Source organism: Bombus fervidus, chromosome 10 (genome assembly GCF_041682495.2).
Source record: "Bombus fervidus isolate BK054 chromosome 10, iyBomFerv1, whole genome shotgun sequence".
Taxonomy (NCBI): domain Eukaryota; kingdom Metazoa; phylum Arthropoda; class Insecta; order Hymenoptera; family Apidae; genus Bombus; species Bombus fervidus.
In genome coordinates, this window is record NC_091526.1 from 3786666 (window position 1) to 3811482 (window position 24817).

At 46.9% G+C, this 24817-nt stretch overlaps 1 protein-coding gene across 7 annotated transcripts in view; it reads left to right on the forward strand.

Moving 5' to 3' along the window:
* LOC139991339 (embryonic polarity protein dorsal-like) overlaps positions 1 to 22835 on the forward strand; it is a 42086-nt gene extending 19251 nt beyond the window's left edge. The window contains exons 3-8 of one of the 7 annotated variants that reach the window (XM_072011317.1): positions 20673 to 20862; positions 20969 to 21149; positions 21221 to 21340; positions 21413 to 21459; positions 21576 to 21703; positions 22076 to 22835. In XM_072011317.1, coding sequence (XP_071867418.1) covers positions 20673 to 20821 — 149 coding nt within the window. In that variant the 3' untranslated portion in view covers positions 20822 to 20862; positions 20969 to 21149; positions 21221 to 21340; ... (1 more) ...; positions 21576 to 21703; positions 22076 to 22835. Of the gene's footprint in view, positions 1 to 20672; positions 20863 to 20968; positions 21341 to 21412; positions 21460 to 21575; positions 21712 to 22075 lie in introns of all 7 variants that reach the window. The other 6 variants (XM_072011319.1, XM_072011316.1, XM_072011318.1 and 3 more) reach the window with 6 other exon arrangements.
* Positions 22836 to 24817: the final 1982 nt, after the last annotated feature.

A 24817-nucleotide genomic window follows, 5' to 3' on the forward strand; every position in this document is an offset into this window, starting at 1 on the left:
ATGATATTGACCCGACCACATTTCTACAACCAGAGATGTTGCACCAGAATTTTCGACACGACAATAACAGGAACAACCCATACTAGTGGATCAGAAAATATTGCGATCGTCGAAGAAATCTCCTATTTGATTTTTGAAATGACATTATTAATAACAGTATCGAAACGAAGAGGCCGTCTCGGGATTCCAATTTATTCCAAGGACCTTTAAATTGTCGTCGGGTAACAACGCTTTACTGGCTGCGAGATCGTGATCCGAGGGATAAATATCAGCAATTAATGCAGGGCAAATACTGGTCCATTTTCGCAATTTAAACACACCTCCTCTCAAAAGAAGAAGCACATGATCACGATTTTGACATGCTAACTGTAGATCGTCCGCATCGAACGCGCAGTCATCCACGTAAATTTGATTGTGAAGAACTAGCGGCTAGAGAATATTTCGACCTTCATCTTTCGCGAGTTCTTGTAGGACACGTATTGCCGAGATAAGGAGCGCAAACAGTATCGTGCGTAACGGTCAAAGTCGATAGTGTCGCAATGGTTTCGATGGAGAGGATTGCCACAGAATCCATTGATAATCAACATCTTTGAAATCTACAAAAGTCTGTCGGTATATCTTCGCAATGTGTGCGATAAAGTATCAGCAACGGTGACATCGAAGAATTACTGCGGCTAAGTCTGTTTGCAAATTGGGGCCGATCAATAAGTGATCATTTAACGATTTACTGCTCCCTGTTTTTGCAGAAGCGTTGAAAACTATTCGAAGACGGATATAGCGCTACGTTCACGAATAACTACGTAATGCAATATTTACACGGTTTGAAGTGACGGATCCAGTGAAGAATCTTTTACTTCAACCATATAGCGAGTGTTTCGTACACGCATAAGAATGTAGAATATTACGCTGAATGCTCAGCATTTCGTTGTAAAGGATTTTCCTGTCGTAGAAACATGTTCGTCGCCGCAGAATGTGAAGCCCCAATATCAATAGGAGATCCCTCAATGAAGGGTAGTCGATCGATATATTGTCTATTCGCAGCACGAGTGTGTGTGCGTTGAAAGTATTCCCCGCACTGTTGTTCGGTGGGAAAGAGACGTGTGCTGGACGGCAACTCCTCAATTTCCCAAAATCATCGAAGTTCGGCATCTAGATTTAATGAGACGTTGCAATGGACGCTTACGATAGAAGCGGAAGAACCAGACCCTGACGATGAAACGAAACCGAAAAGGATCCATCTCAGAGTGATGTTTTGAGCCGTAGATATGTTCACCGTACAGATCCGCACCGGCAACTAAATCTATTGGATCCGAACTAAAGGGGTTTTCGTCCGTCAATTCTAAATTGCGAACATGAAAGACCTTGACATCAATAATCACGCGACCTAATAGGTAATTCTACAATGAACGCAACACTGGGTGGATCGAATTACGATCAGCATCTGGAATTTCGGAGAAGATTCATATTCTGCTCTATCAAGACGTGGTCATTTCTACAATTTCCGAGAGTATAACGACTCCCGCGCTCTCGCGTTTCACTATGTATCACTGAAATTCATAATGATGCGGTCTCTTGTCACTCATCAACTATGTTTACCACCGTTTCGTGTAAAACTGAGTGTGTTTACTCCATGATTGTTTACCATTAAACGACGAGCACTGTATGATCGTGTGATTCGCTTTACATCGTTCACACGTCTTCTTTGCGACCGCGGCATCGTGTAACAATACCGTGGCATGAAAATGACTTGATTGGTTGCAAATGATTCCGCGATTTGAAATGCTGATACTGACGCGGACGGCATGATTAATTGTAACGTGCGTATTCGAAATTGTAAAAACGTATCTAGATCACTAAATTTCAGACAAACTCGTACTATTACATAGTTTCAACTCCGAAGTTTTACGTGATGCAGAGTCTAGTCTTTTTGCTGCGAAGAAAACAAGCATGTCATCTCACGTGTCAACACGACGTTCGATATTGTTTAAGGTGATAGAAGACATACTGACTTCGTCGCGATAGCTTCCAAGTTGATCGGCTGATTCAGAACGAAATTGTGGAAAGTCATACAAAGTATGAAACGCATTGTCACTAATAGCTGCGTGCTTTTCGTGACCACAAGATCCCACGCGACGTGAAACCCCGTATCGGTTATCGCAATGTTCGTAACAAGATCACTAGCCTCGCCTGGTAAGCAGGACAACAAAGGCTAAAAACGAGTTACGTTGGGCAGACCTTGGCGAGCGATGATCTTGGCTGAAAAGTAGTCTCGGAAGCTTTCCCATTCACTGATGGGCCCAGAAAATTGCGGAAAATGAACCGTAAATTGTCGATCCAAAACGTCACCGGGTTGCTAGAAACGTCCTGTTGGTGGATGCGTTGATACAGTACCGGATGAGCCGGTAAGCTTTAAACGGGAAAGAGTTTCTGCCACGAAATCCGATGTATCCAGGTAAATCTCGTGTAAGACCAAGAAGCGATTCTTCGTGAAGTAATCCAAGCTGGTATGCTTAACTTCCATGACAGTAGCAATGATATTTTTGTGCAAAATTTTGCATTCGGTGATGAATTTGCTAAACCGTTCCAGTCGATTTCGAACGGTGGCAACAATTAATTTGGTTTCGCCAACCTTCTTGAAATTGTCGAAGACACTTAGGACAACACGAGCTGCGTCGTTATGTTGTTGAAAGGGCGTCTTAAGATCACTCATAATGACCCCTTAGCGAATGATATGTTTTATAATTCAGATTTTTGGCTTGAGCCCTTAATAATAATAAACGACAGATTGGTAGAATTAAAAAACACGTTGGTAGATGATAGATGCTAACTGACTGTTAGACGAATTAGAAAGAGAACCTGACTAGTCGGTATATTGTAAACGGAAGATTACGGAGTCTCTACAAGGTTTGTTTTCTAGAAGACTCGCAAAGTTGGGAATTGTGATTTATTTAAATTAAATCGTCTTAACTCTTTTAATTTTTGTTATAGCGAGTCAGCATAAATATTAATCGATATCTGTTATTTCTATACGAATTTACAAAAAAGCTTTTGCTCTATAACAATTTGGAGCCGAGATCATTTTTTTGTTCAAAAATCACTATAGCTCTGATTTTTAACATAAGATCTGAAAATTTCGCGAAATGTGGAGCAGCGATCGAACTAACTGTGCCTAAGTATTTGAATCAATCGTTTCAAAAAGTATGCTTTAATAGCGGTTACAGACTTCTATAAAACTCGCGTTGTGAACTTACTCTTAGGTTATAAACGTTTATACAATCGAGATAGTATGCAGGTGCGGAGTGAGAATAATGGCAGCATGTAACAACTCGACTGCGAACACATCTAAAATTAAATTTAAGCTTTCAAAGTATTGGAACCTGCATTATATCAACAACAAATTAATGTAGAGTGATAATGTTTTCTTAATCTGGGGAATTTTCCTCGATATCATCGAGAGGGATCTGGGATCTTTTTCGAATTACTGCCGGAGCACGCCACAGCGTCTCCTCCCGTACGCGAGTTATCCCTATTATTTTGGACGTGTGCAGCGGCGACCACCATTGTCCAAATGCGGTGCCACCGGGTTATGTGGGGCTCGACAAGATGGATACGTCTTTACGGAGCTGCCAACGCAAAGCTCGGTCCCAGCAGGTTGGCTCTCCAGCCGATTATCCCTGCACCGTCATCGTATGGGTGCCGCCTGCACCGACGGTCGCAGGTATCCTCTTCAGCTTGCACTCTGGTTCTTGTTGTGTTATTTCTTTGGTTTTATCTTGTTTTTAATTCTGTCTTCAGTCTAATGTTCTGTTTGTTGTTCCGTTTGTTACTTTCTTCGTTACTATTATCCGTTTGGTTTTCCTTGTTGTTTCTGTTATTCGGTCGGTTCGCCGCTTCTCCGCCCGAATGCTCATTGCGCCTGTCGTCTTGCACTTCTTCTTAGGAGCTGGCTTGATTGCTCGCCTGTCTGCGTCGACTTTTTTCTGGTGGTCTTCCCTGTTGCAGTGGACCCATCATTTCTTGTAAGACTTCTCTTTTGTTTCTTTGTCTGCAGAACACTTCTTGTGAATTGACGGAAGTGGGGGTATACATCTTTGGTGATGAACTCCCACTTTGCCTTCGGCCAGTCCAGCTCCAGTTCCTGTATGGCGTTCCGCAGATTCTGTCGTTCTTCATTAAAGATTTTACAGTCTTCCAGTATGTGCTGAGGGGTGTCTTCCATGCTGTCCACGTGTCCACTTCGCTCAGACGGAATGTCCTAAGTTTGCTGTTGAAATCTCCGTGGCCACTAATGAACTGTATCATGTAGTGGTCGGGTCTTACCCAGTAATTCTCCAGCCTTTTCTTGATGCTGTTGAAGTTTTCAAAGGTCTCCCTGCCCTTCTGCGTGGCCAGTTGACCAACTCTTGCCACTTCTCAATGGCTTCTTTGATTATTTCCCTCTCGCTGCTTGTTTCGTCGTGGCCACTCTTCTTTCTGTGTAGTCGTGCCCTTACTTCGATTAGTAAATCGATGGGTATGACCTTCCTCCAAAGCAGGCTGTTAATGGCGTTGACAATGTCTAAAGACACTGCCAATAGTTCCTCCTCGTGAGAATTCCTTCTACACGATTTTCTGTCATTGGTATCTTTATTTATGGGTTTGCGATATGTGGTAAAGGTACCGAGTTCTGTTAAGATTTCAAACGTATAATGGTCAATATCAAAATGGTTAATTGGCCAATATAATAGCCAATATCAATCATAGTCAAATATGGGTTATTATTCTTAAAAAGGTGTCCGCTATAAGTTTTTTGATCCAGTTTTCGACTTTATATTGGAATCATTCTTCTCCCTAGTAATTTTGGACTTTTTCTTCAGACTTTTGAACAGTTTTAGTGGAATTTCTTCTTGTCCTATCTATTATCCATACCTTGTAGTACAGTAGCGTCACCGAACCCGAAGATAGGGACAAGGCTCCTCACCGCTCCTGCAAATGCGTTGACTCTTCCACAGGTTTTTTCCAGTGAGGAATAACGCCGTAGGTTAGCTATTTTTATCCTGAGGTATCTGATAGTCTTTTTTGTGGTTATTTTTGTAACTTATACTTCTATTTACATTATTTGAGGAATCCGTCATCAGCAGAATCACTTCCTTTTTTTCAAATGACAACTAGAGACCTGTGCCCCTATATCAGTTAGTGATAAATGATGAGTTTTGTAATTGGGGATTTCGGCAAAATGATAGGGTGTTTTTGTTGGAAAGGAATCGGTGAGTTACTGAGTCTTCCTCCGACTCGTAGTATCCCCTCCTTATCGATGAAGGGATTTAAGCTTTGGAACTTCCCTCCTACCTCGTTGATCCGATCCTTCTGGAGCTGGCGAATTTCACTTGAGAAATAAGTGTTTTGTATCAAGTATATCAATTTGTTGTGGGATGAATTGATTTCATCTACTGTCAGCGGTGTCGCTCGATTTTGTTTGTTTTTCCAACGAAGACATCGAGCGACTACTCTTATGAGTTTCGGCCAGGAAGAATGTCGGTCTAAGATGGAAGGTTCGATCGTGTTGCTAATTAAACAGATTGTTCTTTTTTGTTCTGGGATTTCGTCCACCGTTGTGGGGCTCCAATTTGGCCAACTCTCTTCGGTCTGATTAAGCCACTCCGGTGCGGTTTTCCAAATGGCCTGATTTAAGAATTCCTTAGGCGTTTGACCTCGAGAGATCAAATCCGCTGGATTGTCGGTGGTGGGCACATGTCGCCAGTCGTCGTTATTGGTTTTGTTTTGAATTTCTGATACTCGATTCGCCACAAAAGTTTTTAGTGTGTATGGTGAGGATTTGATCCACTGGAGCACGATAGATGAGTCCGTCCAGTAAACGGTTCGGGAAATCCTTGTCGTTAAAGAATTTTTTACAACTGAAATCAACGAGGTAAGGAATAGTGTTCCGCATAATTCGAGTCTTGGTATGGTCAGAGTTTTGAGTGGGGCTACTTTGGATCGCGCCGTTAGTAATATAGTCTGGATGATTCCGTCAACATCGATCGTACGAATATACACACAGGCTCCGTACGCCATCTCGCTGGCGTCACAAAAACCGTGAAGTTCGATGTTAACAGCTGTTTTGATGATGGTTTTTCGGGAAAACCGGATGTTATTCAATAATGTTAATTGTGAATAGTATCGCTTCCATTCTGAACGTAGATTTGATTCTGGCAATCACAGAACTGATTGATCGCTTGGTGATATGTGACATGTTAGTTTTGGTTTCAACTGAGTAGAGGATTGCATCGTCATGCGAATCCCAAAAAACCCCAAGAGTTTTCAAAGTTGGAGACTCACCCAATTGTAGTCTTTGATTTTTATCGATTTCTGATAGCCCACGTAGTATATCTTGGTCGTTGGATGCCCACTCTCTTATATTCAACCCGGCAGATCGTAGTAGTTTGGTTAATTCCTTTCTGATAGACACTACTTCTTCCTTTGTATCAACTCCGGTGAGAGCACCATCGACGTAGAAATCGCGTCTTAAAATCGATGGCCCTCGTCCTCTGCCAATTGTTTTAAGCACCGTAGGGCAAGGTACGGTGCTGCTGATAACCTGAATTTCACGGTGTTGAGCCGATAGGTTTCGACGTCGCTTTTGGAATTGCTCCACAGAATACACATTCTGTGTATCAACACATATTTCCGATGCTCTGGTCTCGCTAGGAGATTTGACGATACATTTTTTCAATATCACCAGTTAGGACATACTGATGAGAGCGCAATCTCAACAGAATGCTAAATAGATCTTCTTGTAGCTTTGGACGGTGGTCGATCCGTCCAGATCCCCGATCCAGCGTCAGGGACGCGATACGGCTCGACCACTACCGCGAGGGCGACCTCGCTCTTCCGGATGGTCTGGAAGAGCAGGTCTTGCACCCTTCTCGATCTGCCCAGGTTGCATTAGAGGAGACGGTTGAATGCACTCGATCACCTCCATGGCCTCCTCCCGGCCATCCACCGCTGATTGTTCGACGGTGCTCCCCTCTTGCATTACCTCCGCGGTCGGTTCGCGGATCGGTGGCTTCCTCTTAGCTCTCGGCGGAGCACATGCCGCCCCGCACATCCTGTGGTTGGCTGGCGCCCCCAGCGACTCGCACAACGGGCACTTGGGCTCGGAGGCGGGACATCCCCTGGCACGATGCCCGCTACCGCCACACCTGTAGCACAGATGCCCGCGATCCACGTTGGACGTGCAGGTTACCCGCACGTGCCCCAGCTCCAGGCACTTAAAACACTGCAAGGGTCTCTTCGGGATAGCCGTGACCCTCGCCGTGGACCAGCCCAGAGCTACTTTCCCGTCCCGGGCTAATTTCCGGGCTCCGGCCACCGGGCACCTTACCCATGCAGTCCCGAGGCCGTATCTGGTGGTACGGATCTCTCCGACCTGCACCTCTGCGCTGCCGCATCCCGCTGCTGAGGCCAGCGCCTGCCGCAGCTCCTCCTTAGCGACCGAGATGACTATCCCGGCCACCCTCAACTCCGCCGTCCTGTTCGGGGCCACTACTCTCACCGCGGCCGGGTCCAGCACCGCGGCCAGACGCGTCGCCACTCGCGACACCTTTCCTCTGTCTTTGTCGTCGGGGAGCCGGATAATTATACCCCCGGTCATCGATTTCCTCATTCCGAGGGACTCGACGCCGATCTCCGCAAGCGGGACCTTCTGTCGCGCCGTCGCGAGAACATTGGCGTACGATGTCTTAACCCCGTCGTTGATAGTCAACGTCACCGCGGACGTTCGCGGTGCGCGGGGGAGCCCGGCCGTTTTCGTCGCCTGCGCCATTCCTTTCTTGATCACTAGTGCAGCGCCCGTCTTCCGTGCGCCCGTTAGTCTTGACGAAGGAGCAACAGGCGTTCCCTCTTTTTTCTCCTCCTTCCTTGCGGCCCTTTTCTACCGCGGCCGCCTTTCCACCACCCTCCATTCGCCACCCTCCTGCTCCCTCGGGAGCATTGTGGCTTGGGTGTCGCGTGGGGCGGCTTGTTGGTCCGCCTTGCGCTGGGGTTCGGGACTGCGCAGTCTTCGGCCCCCAAACCGTTCCTCGATGGCCCTCATGGTGGAGGGACCGAGTTCATGCATCTTCTTTTCTAGGGCGTCCAGACGCGCGCCCTCTTGATTCCCCTCCCGCGGTGGGTGGCCGGACTCAATAGCCCGACCGTTGCACCGCAGGCACTCGTGTATGCGAGCGGCCAGCTCCGTTATTTCTTTGCGCAAGGCCGCGTTTTCCTCCTTCAACGCGGTCAGCCTCGCTTCCGCGAGCCTGGCGGCCGTGGAGCTACCGCTGTGGAGCACCTCGGCCCTCTGCAGGTTCAGCTCGCTCCATGCGGCGGCGACGTAGATCGCCGCGTCCTTCAGGTCCTTAATGCTCGCTCCCTTGAGGTTCGACGATATCGCCGCCACCCGCAAGATCTTAGACACCTGCCTGGTGAACGCGGCGCTCACGTCGACCGCCGAGCTCATCCGTATCTCCAGTGCCAATTCCACGGAGATCTCCCGGGGTCAACGACATAATGCGCCTTCTCTTCCCCCGGGAGACAGTCGATCCCAGAGATGATCGCGGCGCGAATCCTCGTCGTCGGACTTCGCCCGCGTTCGCAGCGCCCTTACCGGCGTGAGGTCCGTTTTCGCGGCCGGTGCGAGGAAGACGCCGTCCGTTCCGCCCGCGGTTCTCCGCGATGCTCTTGTCACTCTTCTCGGAGATTCCTCGCGGATCTCCGTACTACTGCATCCCGCCTCGCCAGACGTGAAAACACATCCGGGGGCCTGGCGGTCCACCCCCGAACGGCCGTCGTCGTGAGATGACGACGCAGGTGAGCCCACTTGACTACCCACTGCTGCGCCGGTACTGGGGTATCCCTCCCCTGCACCGTAAACCGTTTTCTTTTTGTGGTCTCTATCCATAATTTATATACTTGTTGTCGCCATGGTCGTCAACGAAGTTTCCGTCCTGGTGCCACTCACTCTTTCACACCCTGCCCCGGTCAAGGCCGGTGCAGGGTGTCGGGGATCCCCTTCAAGAAGGTGCGGTGAGTGGTCTTGACATCCATGGGCCCACCAACATCTCCGAAACTCTCCGCATCGGATCGGCAGAACTGACGGGCGCCAGAGGCACCGACCAGCTGCCACCCGACTGTAAGAGAGCATCAGATCCATCGGGGTTTCCCGGGACGTGGTCCTACGACCCGAAAACTCATGCCCGCCTCATGCTCCCCACCTCTTCATGACACCTGGAACCACCTCAAGGTATTACTGCAAGGTTGTAGTAAGATCCTCTTACATGTTGTACCATTTACCACCTATCTTCTCCCTCAAACTCTTCTTTGTTTCTCTATGTCCTTCTCATGAGCTTATTTTGCCTTCATAATTTTTTGGCAGAATTCTTGAAATTACTTCCAATGTTCTTCCTTACTGTCAACCACCAACACTATAGAAGTGGTTGTCAGTATCTCGCCCACATAGTTCTCCAGTATGTACCATACTCCATAATACCGACTCCCACATTCCGTAATAGAGTTTCCTAATGAAGCCAGTGGGCCCACTGACATTCGGCAGTAATATTCTTAGTACCTCCATCAGGGCATCCGCCTTACCGCAGACCTTCTGCAAATGATGAGTAAATTTTCTTCCGGCTGCACAGCAATCTTAATGAAATTTGATATCATGTTTTGTCACCAGAAAGTGATCCCCCACCTTCATTTCCATTATCTTTCGGCTAAGGCTGTCGCATTTAAGTTTTTAATGACCCATAGCACTCTTAAGAAACCGTCGTAGACGATACTCCAGGGTATGTGGGTCCCCGACATACACTCCTCTTTTTATTGATCCACCTTCATTGTGAATAACTATTTTTTTATCTTCCAACAAAAGATAGAAAAAATAATTATTTACATTAAGGATAAGGTAGCTTCTGAAATGTGTCACAATTGTTTATTCTTCTCGCCTCAGACTCCTGGAGGATCTTATTCCATCTAAGAGTGTTAAAAGTGTTTTTTATATCTATCGCTGCGAGCATGTATATCACATTTTGCGGAATCTGTATTTATTGATATGTAAAAGGATCAAGACCTCTGGATCAAGGTCTTGAACGTGTGTTCCCAGACTTTGCTGAGTGCTGGGAAGACCGTTACCGCCATTATTCGCTACTCTTACTCCGATGAACTCATTTGGAAGATTTCGTCCACTATCTTTTGAACCTTGTTAACGTGGTGGCCGTATATTGAGACTTTTCGGGTTATTTTGAACATAATAGCCCAATAAAGCATCCCCCAAGGGTCCATACACAGAGTAGCACAAAACTCCTTCCATCCTTTTTCTTTGTTTTCGGGAATCTTATTTCTGAGCTTCTTTTTCTTTTAAATTCTCGAATCAATTGATCCGCGTCCTGTAATCTTCTTGTTTTGGCTCTCTACGCTTCCCTTCTTTTCCTGAAAACCTCTGTCCTGAATGTCCTCAGCTCTTCACTCCATCAGTAGTTCCTGTTCTATTTTCCCCCAGTTGTTTGACAACCATCGGGGAACGATTGGAACAACCGACGAGGCCTATGTGAATAGCAGAAGCACAGCCAACCAAGTGGTCAGCATGCCTCCACTGCAGCCCCAGAACACCACCTATTGCCTTATCGGAGGCGCAATTCAAGGCAGCGGATATTACGAACGACAAAATAAATTTCGTGACCTTGGCCAAATGTCTCGACAGTCGGTACCTGCAACGAATCGAGGACATTGTGATAAATCGCCCAGCGACTGGAATGAGGAACTAAATAGTGAGCTTATTTGCATATTGACCGATTCAGACAGTGCGAGGGTAGAACGGTTGTTGGAATGCGAAGATATGGACGACAGGAAGTCATCTATTAGGACCTGAAAAAACTCGCCAGTCCTTCAACGACAGACGATTTCATCCTCACGCGTTGGAGGAATCGACTACCAGCTCGCATCAGGCGCGTCTTGGCCGCTGTCGACGACACCAATGCAAAAAAGTTACCGTGGACAGCGGATCAGATAGCGGAGGCATATTCAGAAAATTACTAGCGCGCATCCCGAATAGCTGCGGTAACCAAGCCACCTGTACAAAATGCATGGGTCGCCTGCTGCAACGCGTTGAACGATAATTCAACTGCGGGCACAAATAAGAGCTCTGAGCTTTGACGGTGCCCGTCCTTTACGACGACGAAGCCGGAGTCATCGTAAATAGACTTCGAGAGACAGACTACAGCAGCTCGGACTCTGTTACTACCACGCAACGTTCCAAGAACCCGCGAAGAAGTGTCGTTCTCCTTGCACCTAAAATCTGGGAAACGGGACCAGCCGTCCGTAAACGCGGCAAGCGATGACGGCCTAGTATCCCGCCGCATATTCGTCATGAACAAGTACTCGAAGATCTCCTTCTGGCGCCGATACATGCGTATATCCACACAACAAAATACCCGGACCCGCGTCCACGACGATTTGTTAAGAGAGCTACGGAACATTAGAAACATAAATGCGATAGGCTTCGCCGAAAGATAATGGAAATAAAGAGAAGCGAGAACGAACTGTTCGCGGTCAACGGGACGCGGATCGCGAAATGCGAGATCATCAGATTCGTGGAAGAAAACCTTCGTTATGAAAGTGAGGGAAATGGACGTTACTTTAATTTAATTGGTTTTATTGGTTAATCTTTAGGTTGGTGGTTGAGGAAGTATACTAACCGCCCTCGAGAGAATGTTGCTAGCGGAAAGCGTCGTACGTGAGAAAAGCCAGATTTCTCGTATCCTTCCGTAGTAGATAATAAATTTAGGGAATACTAAGACAAAGGCTATTTGTTCGTTTGATGAACCGTGGCTAGAGAAATCTTAAGATTTATAGCGGGTCCTTAGGCTAGTTCCAAGTATGCAATGAAAATATTTCGACATTTGGCAATAATCGTGTTCGAAGGATAGGGTCTTTGTGTAGCAAGCCACGGAACAGAAATCCTTTAATTGGAAGGTTTGCTGTCGAGTGCTGCTACATACGTAACCCCTTTCATGTTCTTTTATGACTAAATCAGGTTTTGCGCAGCTCACTGATTACATTTACTTACGTTTCTCTAATATTATTATCTACTATATATTTTTCTAATTTTGCAAAAAATTGAAATAAATGATGAAGGAAGTTTTTAATAACTTTTGGTGATATAACAAATAAGTCGGAACAAGGTTATTAGATCAGATAATTGCAGATCTATGATCACACGATCATAGAGTGTCAGGAGCACCCGTGACAGTCGTATTACTCGTGATGTTATGATCCGATTCAAGATTGTATTTCAAATTGATTGTATTGCGTTCATAATACAGCCTTTGATATTAAGTCTTTTTAACTTTTACCAAACCTGCTCAACAGTCATGTGCAAGATCTCTGTGTATATATATGCAGGTTTAGAATAAACTTCATTCGACATAACCTTTTTATTCATTTTATATGAAAGATATGAGTTGATTGATATTACAATTTAATTGTTTAATATTGCATTGTTAAATACATAAAAATATACAACAAATTTTTGATATAATATTTTTATTTTAAACAATTGAAGGAACCACCTAGAGATCACAAGCGTCAAAAAAGCATAAAACATAATGGAAATCTGTCATTTGAAGATATTGCTTCCATTGCTGAAATGCATTGCTGAAATGCTTGAAAATGCATTACGCACTAAAAACCGCTCCTCCTCCAAGCCTTCTTCGAGCAGAGGCATTACTTCGGAGCGGAGGCAAATCAGCATTACTTCAGCGAGATCCCAATCAACGCGTCAACTCCTTCTAATATCGAAATGTCATCTTCTAGTCAGAGCCAACCCCAAGCGTCATCTTCTTCTTCTCGTTGTTCGATTTTTGGCCATTTCCTGAACTTGCCTCGCCTTCATTACTGTCCTGCAAAAGTCCGGAACAGCCTCCAGGTATGGTCGTTGGCCAAGACTAATGCGATTATATTGTCCGCTGTAAAAGTGACACCCACCACATTGTCGAAGGTGGTGCGCTCAACTGCCCATCTTGGTCACCTCAGTAAGACATGTTCGGTATCATCCGGGCACGCATCGCAATCCCAACATTTATCGTCAGTTTTTTTATTGATCCTAACCCTGAACTTATTGAAGATACCATGCCCAGTGAACAGCTGCATGGTATAATGGTCTATGTTCCTCTTCCTCTTCCGAAAGGTGACTGCATCCTCAATCAACCTCCTTGTCCAATTGTTCGCGTTAAACCTAGCCCATTCCCTTCTCCACTCCTCCAGCGTTTCCTCTTCATACGGATAGAGCTGATTTAATAACACCTCCGGATCACCGAGGTCTGGTCTTCCTGACCTCGTAAATTCTCCCAGGCCAACGCGCCCTGATATAAATAGGCATGTTCCCCGTCAACACGCAGCGCCGCATGCGAAACTATCCTGTAGGCCGTAGAGGTACTTATTAAGGCACTTCTCTGAGTCCTACAGAGTTCACCTACTGTCTTGACCTCACTAAGCGTATCCACCCATACCGGGGAGGCATATAGCACGACCTACTCCCATACCTGGTAATACAACTTCCTACAGATGTTAGAGGGACCGTTCACATTAAGCAGGAGGCCTCTGATAGCGCCTACAATCGCATCCACTCTAGTACAAACTAGCTCAATGTGGTCACCAAACTTTCTGTCGGAGTCCAACACCATGTCTAGGTATTTAACCCTTTTGCATGTGTTAAGCACCTTGCTTGTTAAAGTTATACTAAAATTTCTCGGAACTCTCATGTCGTCAATAGTACAATCTCTCTTTCTTCTTTTGCTATCTGAAGGCTCGAGATTTCACACCAATTTAGGATCGTCTTCATGTGGAGATTCACAATATCCTCCACACTTTCCTTTATCTTTAAACCCACCATGACAACAAGGTCGTCCGCAAATGCAATAGCTCTCAAATTCACATGATTATCAAATCTGGTCAAAAGACCATCGTAAACTAAATTCCACAGTAGCGGGCCCACCACTGAGTCCTGTGGAACACTAGCGAAAATTTTTTTCACAATAGGATTATCGAGAACCATGAAACGATCCTTCAGATAGTTCGCGAGAACCCTCGTCAATTCGTAAGAGAGACTCAGACGCCTCGCCTCCTTCAAAATTATCTCTCAACGCAAGGTATTGAACGCATTTTTCACATCGATGCACGTCATAACGCAGAATAAGTCCTCCTTTCTGCAAAAATCGGCAAACTTGCAGACCTGCGATACGGCATCAATGGTGCCTTACCCTAGTGGAGCTAAAACGGGTCCATTCCAGGTTCCTTCTCGATGGCCGACTTGAACGTATTTTTCCAAACCTTTTTTTTTTTCTTTTTACGTGGGGAAATCCTCATAGACGCCTGGTCGCCCTCTGGGGGGCGGCGGATAGTGTCGGACTCTTACCGACTAAAACCCCACGGTGGTCGTCATGACGCTTGTCAGGAATGTCCCGGTGCCTTTCATTCAATATACTTCCGCGACACTCCTTCGTCGTCGTCTCCCTTTGTTGTTGTGGGAGGCATCCTGATTAAGTTCGGCAGCGCGGGGGGGAACCCCCCTAATGCAGTGTTCCCTGGACCGTCGTGCGAGTCTGAGGTGGGAGGACCAGACCCTCAGTCTGCCAGCTCCTACGCCGCGCTCTTCTACGACGGCGGTAGTGGTGGTGCCGCGGTCTCGCAGCGTCGTATCGGTTCTCTTCGGCGAGCCACTCTGACAGGGTCGCCTCTCTTCTCTCTGTTCTTCTCCGCCTGTTCCTTCGCTAGCATTACTTGCTCGCAGTAGTTGCGGACGGTGGCTAACTCCTGTTGGCCCCTCGTCATGGCCTCCATGACCTCTTCAGGGACTAGCCTAACGCCGATGGTGAGGCGTAGTACGCGGCGCGGTTCTTCCCAGGCTGGGCAGCGCTCCAATGTGTGCTGTGCCGTGTCTTCCTCCTCTTGGCAGTGCTGACAGATGGACGTTACCTCCCTTTTAATTTTTAGCAGGTACTCCCCGAACACACCGTGACCGGTGAGTACTTGCGTCATCCTGTATGTGAGTGGGACTCCTCCGCGGTTCCTCCAGGCTTCCCAGTTGGGAAGCACGGCGCGGACGGCTCGGTGTGGCCGCCTGGCGTCCTCCTCCGTCAGCTGGGAGCGCCACCGCTCCCAGATCTCCAGCTTTGCCTCTTCCCGGACGTTCGAGGCCGAGAGGCCGTCTGGAGGCAGCGTCGTCGTCGAAGGCGGCGCCCTCAGGTGTTCATACATACGACAGAGCTCGAGGGCCCGCAGCTCAAACGGGGGCGATGCCGCCAGCACTGTCGCCGACTCGTAGGATATTGTCCGATGTCCTCTGGCTATTCGGATAGCGGTCGCCCTCTGCAGTCTCCTCACCAGGGTACGACTGCGACGGTTGGCCATCAGGTTTTGGGCCCACACCGGTGCCCCATAGAGGACCCGGGACCGGAGCACTCCCTCGTAGAGTCGGCGGACTCCCGACCCTACTCCGCCTATATTCGGAAGAAGGCCGCACAAGGCGTTGGCTGCGGCCGTCACCCTCGGGACCAGAAGCTCAAAATGTGGTCCGAACGTCCACCGACTGTCGATGGTGAGGCCCAGGTACCTCATACGACACTTCACCGGCACCGCTTCGCCATTTATGGCCACGGACAAACCATCGGGAGGGGATCCCCTGCGGCGGCGGTCGAAGAACCATAGGGCCTCCGACTTGGCCGGCGACACGCTCAATCCCAGTCGCTGAATAGCGTGCACCGCGCATGCCACAGCGTCTTCCGTGAGAATCACGGTCTCACTCCACCACCGTCCCCCGGCTAGCACCAAGGTATCGTCGGCGTAACAAACCAAGCCCGTGCCCGGGGGCATCGGGCATCGAAGGACGGAGTCGTAGGCCGTGATCCACAAGATCGGTCCTAGCACTGAACACTGCGGCACGCCGCGCTTCACGCGTCTTCTCTCTTCCCCGTTCCTCCCAGTGAAGGTGATCCACCTATCGTTCAGGTAGGCTCCGATGACCTCAACCAGGTACGCCGGCACCTCGAAGTGTCGCAGAGCCTCCATTATCCTCGCCCAGGGGATAGAGTTGAAGGCGTTGCTGACGTCCAGGGAGACGTCATCCCGTAGCGGAAAACCATGTCCTCCGCCATGCTCCTCACCCGCTTCACAGCGTCCACTGTGGAGCGACCCCGGCGAAAGCCGTACTGACTGTCGTGCCATCCGGGCACCCGTCCTGAGATATGGGCCTCCAGACGGGCGGCGATCACCCTCTCGAAAAGCTTCCCGATCTCGTCCAGCAGGCATATCGGCCTGTACGCCGACGGCGAGTCCGGCGGACGACCCTCCTTTCGCAGCAGGACCAGTCTCGCCGTCCGCCACATCCGCGGGTAGATGCCCTTCCTCAGGCATCGGGTGAACAGATGCCGCACGCAGGGGCCACCACCTCCATCGTCTCTGCCCAGACTCGGCCAGGAACTTCGTTCAGACCCGGTGCCACGTCACGGGACGCCATCTTCTTAGTCGCCGCGAGAAGCTCCTCCTGCGTGACCCGCAGCTCTTCGCTCCGCTCCGTCGACGTCGTCGCCGCCATTGCCGTTGACGACGTCTCGTCTCCGCTGAAGGAGAGGGACGATCCCGACCGCCCCGCGTCGCTGACCTGACGCGGGAACAGCGTCCCGATGACCTTGGCCAGCAGCACCGGATCCATGTTGACGGTCAGCGGGGGGGGGGCGGGTCGTAACTTCCTCGTTGCCACCTTGTACGGCCGCCCCCACGGGTCTGACTCAACCGCCTCTATCAGCTCCTTCCAATACCGAGCCTTCGCGATCTTGATCTCCCGCTGCAGAGACCGTCTCGCCCCTCTGTAGACCCCGTAGCAGCGGAAGATCTCTTCCTCGTCGTGCATCCTTCTACGGCGACGGGCCCTCAGAAATCTTCTGCGTGCCCGTACGTAGCTCGCCCGCAACTCCGTGATCTCCGGTCTCCACCAGTCAACGCAGCTATTGCGACCACCGCCCGGGACGGAGCGCGGCATCGAGGCGTCGCACGCCGCGCTCATGTATCCTCGGAGAATCTCCGCCTCCTCGTCGACGCTTCCCAGACTGGTCGTCCCTCGGGCGTCCCAGCTCCACGCCGAGACGATGGCTGCCGCCCGCAACATCTCCCTGTCCCGCTCCTTGATGTAGAGGTGATCGGACAGGGTCTCGACTCCCTCGACCACTCTCCAGTCGCGGATCCTCGGGTACAGCTCCGAGGTAGCCCACGTGACGTCGACCACGGAGAACCCCCTCCACGCCACGCAGGTGCTCGCTGTACCCTTGTTCGCCAACAGGAGTCCGAGTCCCGCGGCCAAGCCGGTCTGCCATCTTCCTCTGGTGTTCGTCGCGGAGTTCCCCCACTGCGTCGAGTGGGCATTGAAGTCCCCGTGAACCAGCACCTGGCGGGGAAAGCACCTTTCGACGCATTCGCCGACCTCGTCCAGAAAGTCCCCGAACGCGGCCAGGCCGCTGTTGGGGGAGACGTAAACCGCCACCACCGCTTTTCCTGCCCATTCGACCGAGACGTAGCCGCTGCCGCGGTGAAGCAAGGCGCCGGAGGCACCCAGGGTCGGCGTCCAGGTCACGGCCGTTAATCCGTCCAGATCCCCGATCCAGTTGGGAGCGTCGGGGACGCGATACGGCTCGGCCACTTCTGCTCCCTCGGGAGCATTGTGGCTTGGGTGTCGCGTGGGGCGGCTTGTTGGTCCGCCTTGCGCTGGGGTTCGGGACTGCGCAGTCTTCGGCCCCCAAACCGTTCCTCGATGGCCCTCATGGTGGAGGGACCGAGTTCATGCATCTTCTTTTCTAGGGCGTCCAGACGCGCGCCCTCTTGATTCCCCTCCCGCGGTGGGTGGCCGGACTCAATAGCCCGACCGTTGCACCGCAGGCACTCGTGTATGCGAGCGGCCAGCCCCGTTATTTCTTTGCGCAAGGCCGCGTTTTCCTCCTTCAACGCGGTCAGCCTCGCTTCCGCGAGCCTGGCGGCCGTGGAGCTACCGCTGTGGAGCACCTCGGCCCTCTGCAGGTTCAGCTCGCTCCATGCGGCGGCGACGTAGATCGCCGCGTCCTTCAGGTCCTTAATGCTCGCTCCCTTGAGGTTCGACGATATCGCCGCCACCCGCAAGATCTTAGACACCTGCCTGGTGAACGCGGCGCTCACGTCGACCGCCGAGCTCATCCGTATCTCCAGTGCCAATTCCACGGAGATCTCCCGGGGTCAACGACATAATGCGCCTTCTCTTCCCCCGGGAGACAGTCGATCCCAGAGATGATCGCGGCGCGAATCCTCGTCGTCGGACTTCGCCCGCGTTCGCAGCGCCCTTACCGGCGTGAGGTCCGTTTTCGCGGCCGGTGCGAGGAAGACGCCGTCCGTTCCGCCCGCGGTTCTCCGCGATGCTCTTGTCACTCTTCTCGGAGATTCCTCGCGGATCTCCGTACTACTGCATCCCGCCTCGCCAGACGTGAAAACACATCCGGGGGCCTGGCGGTCCACCCCCGAACGGCCGTCGTCGTGAGATGACGACGCAGGTGAGCCCACTTGACTACCCACTGCTGCGCCGGTACTGGGGTATCCCTCCCCTGCACCGTAAACCGTTTTCTTTTTGTGGTCTCTATCCATAATTTATATACTTGTTGTCGCCATGGTCGTCAACGAAGTTTCCGTCCTGGTGCCACTCACTCTTTCACACCCTGCCCCGGTCAAGGCCGGTGCCCCACGGTGAGCCCCGCGAGAAGGTGAGGTGAGTGGTCTTGACTGGCATGGGCCACCAACTTCTCCGAAGCTCTCCGCATCGGATCGGCGATACTGACGGGCGCCAGAGGCACCGACCAGCCGCCACCCGACTGTAACAGAGCATCAGATCCATCGGGATTTGCCGGGACGTGGTCCTACGACTCGGGAACCCATGCCCGTGTCGCGTAATTTTTAAAGTGAATACAAAAGGTTCGGTATAAAATCGAGTTTATTTGTCACAGTTAGGTTTTTCGTTAGAAAAAATCGCGAGAAGAACTGTTCGGACCTGTCTCGTACCATCAAAGAAGAAAGCTCGTTGTGGGTGTGCCCTTTTGAACTCAGAACGCGGATTCGTCGTCCACACTTTTCGGTAGAAAAGTGAGGGTAATGATCCGCGATGCCCATTGGTTAATAAATGAAGTTGTAAAGACAAAGAAAACCAGATATAGGCATCCTTAATAAGGTAATAGTTAAGAGCGTGCAACAAACATGAGGACCATCTGTAAACCGAAAATATTTATGTGAAGAGAAATGAAACTGAACAGATTCGGTTTACGGTATCTCCTTAGGCTTGTTATGGGTTAGTGTAACAATGGATAGGTCTTAGCGCCCAGACTATGAGGAATCTCACAAGGACGATCGCATCTGGCGTAACACGTGCTAAGCAGAAATTTGATCCGTGACACCCGCCTCATGCTCCCCATGGAATCCTGTTAAGCGAAACAGTGTTGTTATGAGAGTCACGAGTGTACAGTATAAGTATGATGTACAATGTATGTATGTATCGGGTACCTACGCGAGTCCGCTCGACTTTCAAGCCGATCCGACCGGTCGCATTCGAGTAGCCCAGGTTCCCGATGCTCTGACACATTCGGGTTCCCGCACTTCCCAAACTTCAGACTTATTCATATCTACGATCGTGACCATAAATTCTGAACCCGTGAATTCCTTATTTTAAAATTTGTATTTTTGAATTCTACAAGTTGAAAACTGCGGGATAACAAAAAAAAGGATCAAAAATTTTGGTCAAATTAAACGATTTTTCAAGCTCTAAAATTTTTGATACGGTTGAAGTTATCCAAATTACTGATTCTGGATTTGTGTAATGTAATCTAGAAAAATGGATATTGTAACAGCATTGCTATGTGTTGAAATATTAGAACAGCCGGCAAATAAAGGCTTATGCTTTCGTTATGAATGTGAAGGCAGATCAGCTGGTAGCATATCGGTAAATAATACACCAGAAAACAAAACATTTCCTAGTATAAGAGTAAATAATAAAAATTGAAATAGAATATATTTGGAATCAATATAGTATATAGCAATAAATAATATTTATTACAAATAGTTAGATACAAAGGTCAAGCTAAAGTTATAGTAGCATGTGTAACAAAAGATCAACCCTACAAACCTCATCCTTATAATCGTGTTGGGAAGAGAACATTTAAACGCGGTGTATATACAGTAGAAGTGCCATCAGAATGTATGACTATCATGTTTGCAAATTTTGGTACTTAATGTGTTTAAAAAAAAAGGATATCGAGGACACACTTAAAATAAAAAAGGAATTTCGCATAGATCCCTGTCGAAGTAAGCTTAAATCCAGTAGATTTATTAGGTGCATTTAACATAAAATAAGTAATGTTTCATTTTTTAATAGCTGGCTTTGAACATAAGAAGAAACCTACTAGTACTAATGTAAATACATTGCGGTTGTGTTTCCAAGTTTTCTTAGGGAGAACATAGAAGAAAATGTTCAATATACCATTACCATCACTGGTATCTGACCCTATATTTGATAAAAGCATGTTCAAGTTTATTATATTTTATATTCCGCTTTGAAAGAGAATCAGTTGTTTAATTATACTTTAAATATATAAATATTTCAGAGACAATGTCAAATCTTGTGATGTGCGAGCTCAGTCGCTCTAATATGTCGGTGGCTGGTGGTACAAAAATGATTTTATTATACGAGAAGGTAGCAAAAGATAATATGCAAGTTAGATTTTCCAAGGAAGAGGACGGAAAAGTACTTTGAGAAAGATTCGATGATTTGAACCCGCTCGTATACATAAACAGGTATGTACAATATTTAATGTTTGCGTAGAATATTACGCATTTTATATATTCTACATCTTTGTCGAGTTAATTTAATAATTTGATTTATATTTATAAACAATAAAAGTACACAGAACACCCACATATAGCATCCAGGAAGTGACGCTACTGGTGCAAGTATATATTCAACTAGGAAGATCATCAAATTATGCGACAAGTAAACCGTTATCTTTTTAGATATCTCCTGCCGATGCAAGTATCGCCACAATCGCTTCTCCACAAACGCAATCTAGTATCCAAACGTTGAGGTAATTCAAAGCCTTTGTATAGCTATTGTTTAAAACGTAACACACCTGAAACAATTTCAACGTTATGCAAGCCACAAGTATTGCCAGATTATGCGTCACCAATGGAGTACAGTCTATAAAACTCAATCACAACCATCAATGTAATATCAATCAACAGGGAGTCATAACGTACAAGAATCATCAACCGGAACGTATGTACAACAATTTCCACATATAAATGACATATCACAAGTACAGTCGCAAGAACAATTAATGTTTTACAGGGTAACACCAAACCATAACGAAGGATTTCAATCGTTGGACAGTGCTGGTAATATAAATATTTGTATTTCATATTCATTATTACATTAATACAACTATTTTGAAATAATGAGTTATATAGTAAATGGAGTGGAAGAAGTAAGCGACACAAGCATTTTATTCTAGATATGTACAGCAGAGAGTACAATTTTGATTTGAGCCTGAATCAACTTCTTTCGGCAAAACTCGTTGATTTTGAAATTGCTCTTTCTGAATATCTATCCTGAGGATTATTCATTTTAGATTCTATCAAGGTATCAAGGTATAATATATTACGAATCCATTTATCATATGACAGTACCTATCAAATGAATGAGAAATTAATGTTATTAAAACTTTATTTTTGCGCGAGGAGGGGAAAATGCTGTAACGCATGTTCAGACTGGACTATGTGGGTCTCGGCCGATGGCGTTGCCATACCCACTAGAAACCCCTCCTCTCTCCATTCCTCTTCTGTGCGAGCATCATCCCCGGAACCGTCTTACGGCATTACTTCAGGATTGGGCTTGAACTACGCACGGCTCCCTCATACTTGAGTCCCATTTCTTCTTCTTGCTCCTCTTATTCTCCTCCTCTCTTCAAATTTCTCCACGTCATTCTTGCTAACATGATTTTTCTGCACACAGCTTGAAACCTTGACGTTCATCTCGATTATCTTGGGGATCCGTTTGCCCGTCAAGAATATTACCTTCGTCTTCTCACGAGCAATCCCTAATCCACAATCGACACACCACCGCGCAATCACGCCCATCGCATCGGATAACTTCGTAGTCGCCTGTTCCTGTTTAGCCACGTCAAGTATGACAGCTAGGTCGTCAGCAAATGCCACCGCGTTCAGGTGAAGAATCGCCTTTAACTTCTTTAATACCCTGAGCTGGATAGGTCGTGATAGGTGCTGAAGAAACACTCGAGTATAGTTAACAATATATTTATTAACAAATACTCTCGATGTACACTTTGCGTAGAGCTTGCGGTTATAATTAGCGGTTCGTGGTACGCGGTTACAAGTTCGATTTCTAGGTGATGCGTTACAATGCGCGATACAAGTTCGGATGATGATTGCTCAAGATGTGTCGAGGAACTCTGGTCAACTATCGCTGCTAAATATCAACTATCGACTGTCGACTCATGACTAACGACTGACCATTTTTAGCGACCAATATAGAGTCGTCAACTCCGTGCCCGTCGTACTCTCTATTCAATGTTATTAAACCTAGTTAGGAACGAATGGAAAAATAAATGCAGGATATCGAAAATTAACATCGAAAATGTTAATGACAGCCGACAGTTTTACAAGTATTACTAAATAATACTATTCAGCAACTGTATTCAAGAACACGAAATAAATTATTTAAAAACTTAATAAAACATATTACGATTCTTAAACCTTCCCAGCAACTTTAATATCTCTTTTTGTTATTTCTCGAAATATTGTATGTACATGGATGATTTTTTCATTTTATAACGTGTAAATGTTACATATAAATATTACATCGTTACGTCTCGCGCTACACAAAAAATGTAAAGCGAGACAGGAAAAGAATACGTCATAACTCGCGAATAGCGCGAGCCAAAACTCTAGGCAAATGGAATTCAAAACAGAAAACTTAAGGGAAATAAAAGATAGGACGCGTACAAATACTTTAATATCACAATAAAGCACACAATTGAAGACACCTACGAGTTTTCGCATTTTTCCTCCCACTGTTAACAGAAATGTCTGCTCATCTTTGGGCAATAGATTTAAACATTAGATTCAACTAGAATCAAACATACAATAAACACTTATTAAGTTATAGTACCACGCCAGAATAATTTGCTTATAATTCTCAATGAGAAGTAATTGTAAAATTCTTCCAAATAAAAAAAAATATCTTTGGACAAGACTTGCGAAACGACATTGGTTTCCACAGACAGCATTATTATAGATAACTTATATACATGTTAGATATCAAATACAAGAAGGAATCATAGAAATGAAATCCATAACAGTAGGAAACGTGCAGAATGTTAGTTTCAACGTCCAATAGCTACCGAATTTGAAAGTGAAGAAGAGAAAGTTTGAAAAGAATCAGAATTAATCATAGAGTAAACGGAAATCCATTCTTCGCCATCAATGTAAATCTCCATCGCCAGTAGTTTCCAATAATAACCATTATCCCTGTTTTATAACTCACATAAAGAATCAATATCAGAGTCTTGTTAATAAACCTATGAGTAAATAATCCGAATAAATCACCAATTAAGAAGATATCAGAAATATTTATTTGTTCCAAGAAAATTTTAATCCTTCCCGTGCTAATACTCCTGCACATAGCGAGTAAGCCGAAACGTGGAATTTTATTTACCAGTCGTATTGATACGCTAGTTAACGATGAATTAGAACATCGAGGATACAACGGTTTGAAAATTCAAAGTAGTGCCGCGCTTTATAAGGGTGCGACAAGTTTTTGAATCCACTCTGTTGTCACGAAGATGTTAAGAACACGACCTATTGGGATATTCGAAATAATGCCACGCCTTAGAAGGGTGCGACAGTTTTCTGAACCTATTCCATTCAGTCGTTCGCCTCGTTTCGAAATAACGAACGATAGTCGAACTAATCGAAATAGTTTAACGACTATTTCTGATGGCAGCAACTACCGTTTTGATTTAAATATAATTTGAGAAACCTAAGATTCAACATCTAGACTAACACGTAGCGGTTGCGAACATCGAAGATCAAGATCACATCGTAACAATATGTACGCATACGTACTCATTTTATTTAATCGCTTTTATATTTATATTTCTTTAGTTATTTTAGAAATTAAACTATGTTCTACAACATATTGATAATGTGAAAATCATTCTTGATGTTTTTTCGACCAGTCGCGGGGAAATGCGATCATGAGAAAGCGCGTCAACGGGAGTCGTAAATTCCCATTACGATTAGACAATCGACGCCACGAACAGATCGATTCCCTATTCCGATTAGGATAATACGATTAGGAGGTGGTTTTAATGAGTAGAATGCTTGATTAACAGTTCAAAGGTAGTATACATTTCCAAGAACTTTGTAGAAAAGATAGTTACGCTTGTGCGTAAGGTATAAGTTAAGTATGTGAATTATTGAAGGGTGATAACCCGGTAAAGCGATGTTGACTGTTCTAAGATTGGAGAATCAGTGCCGAGATGTCGACTGATCTGTAGTCGTAGATCCAGTGAAGACGATGTTGTCGCAAAGGAAAACTCTTACTCGGTGGTGATCGTCCCAGCACTGTTCACTTGCGGGCAGAACCCCGAGAAAAATGGGAAAACTCACGTTTCCTCATGCTGATGGAGCAATAACCATAAGAAACCTCTTGACTCGAAGATGCTTTATGCTA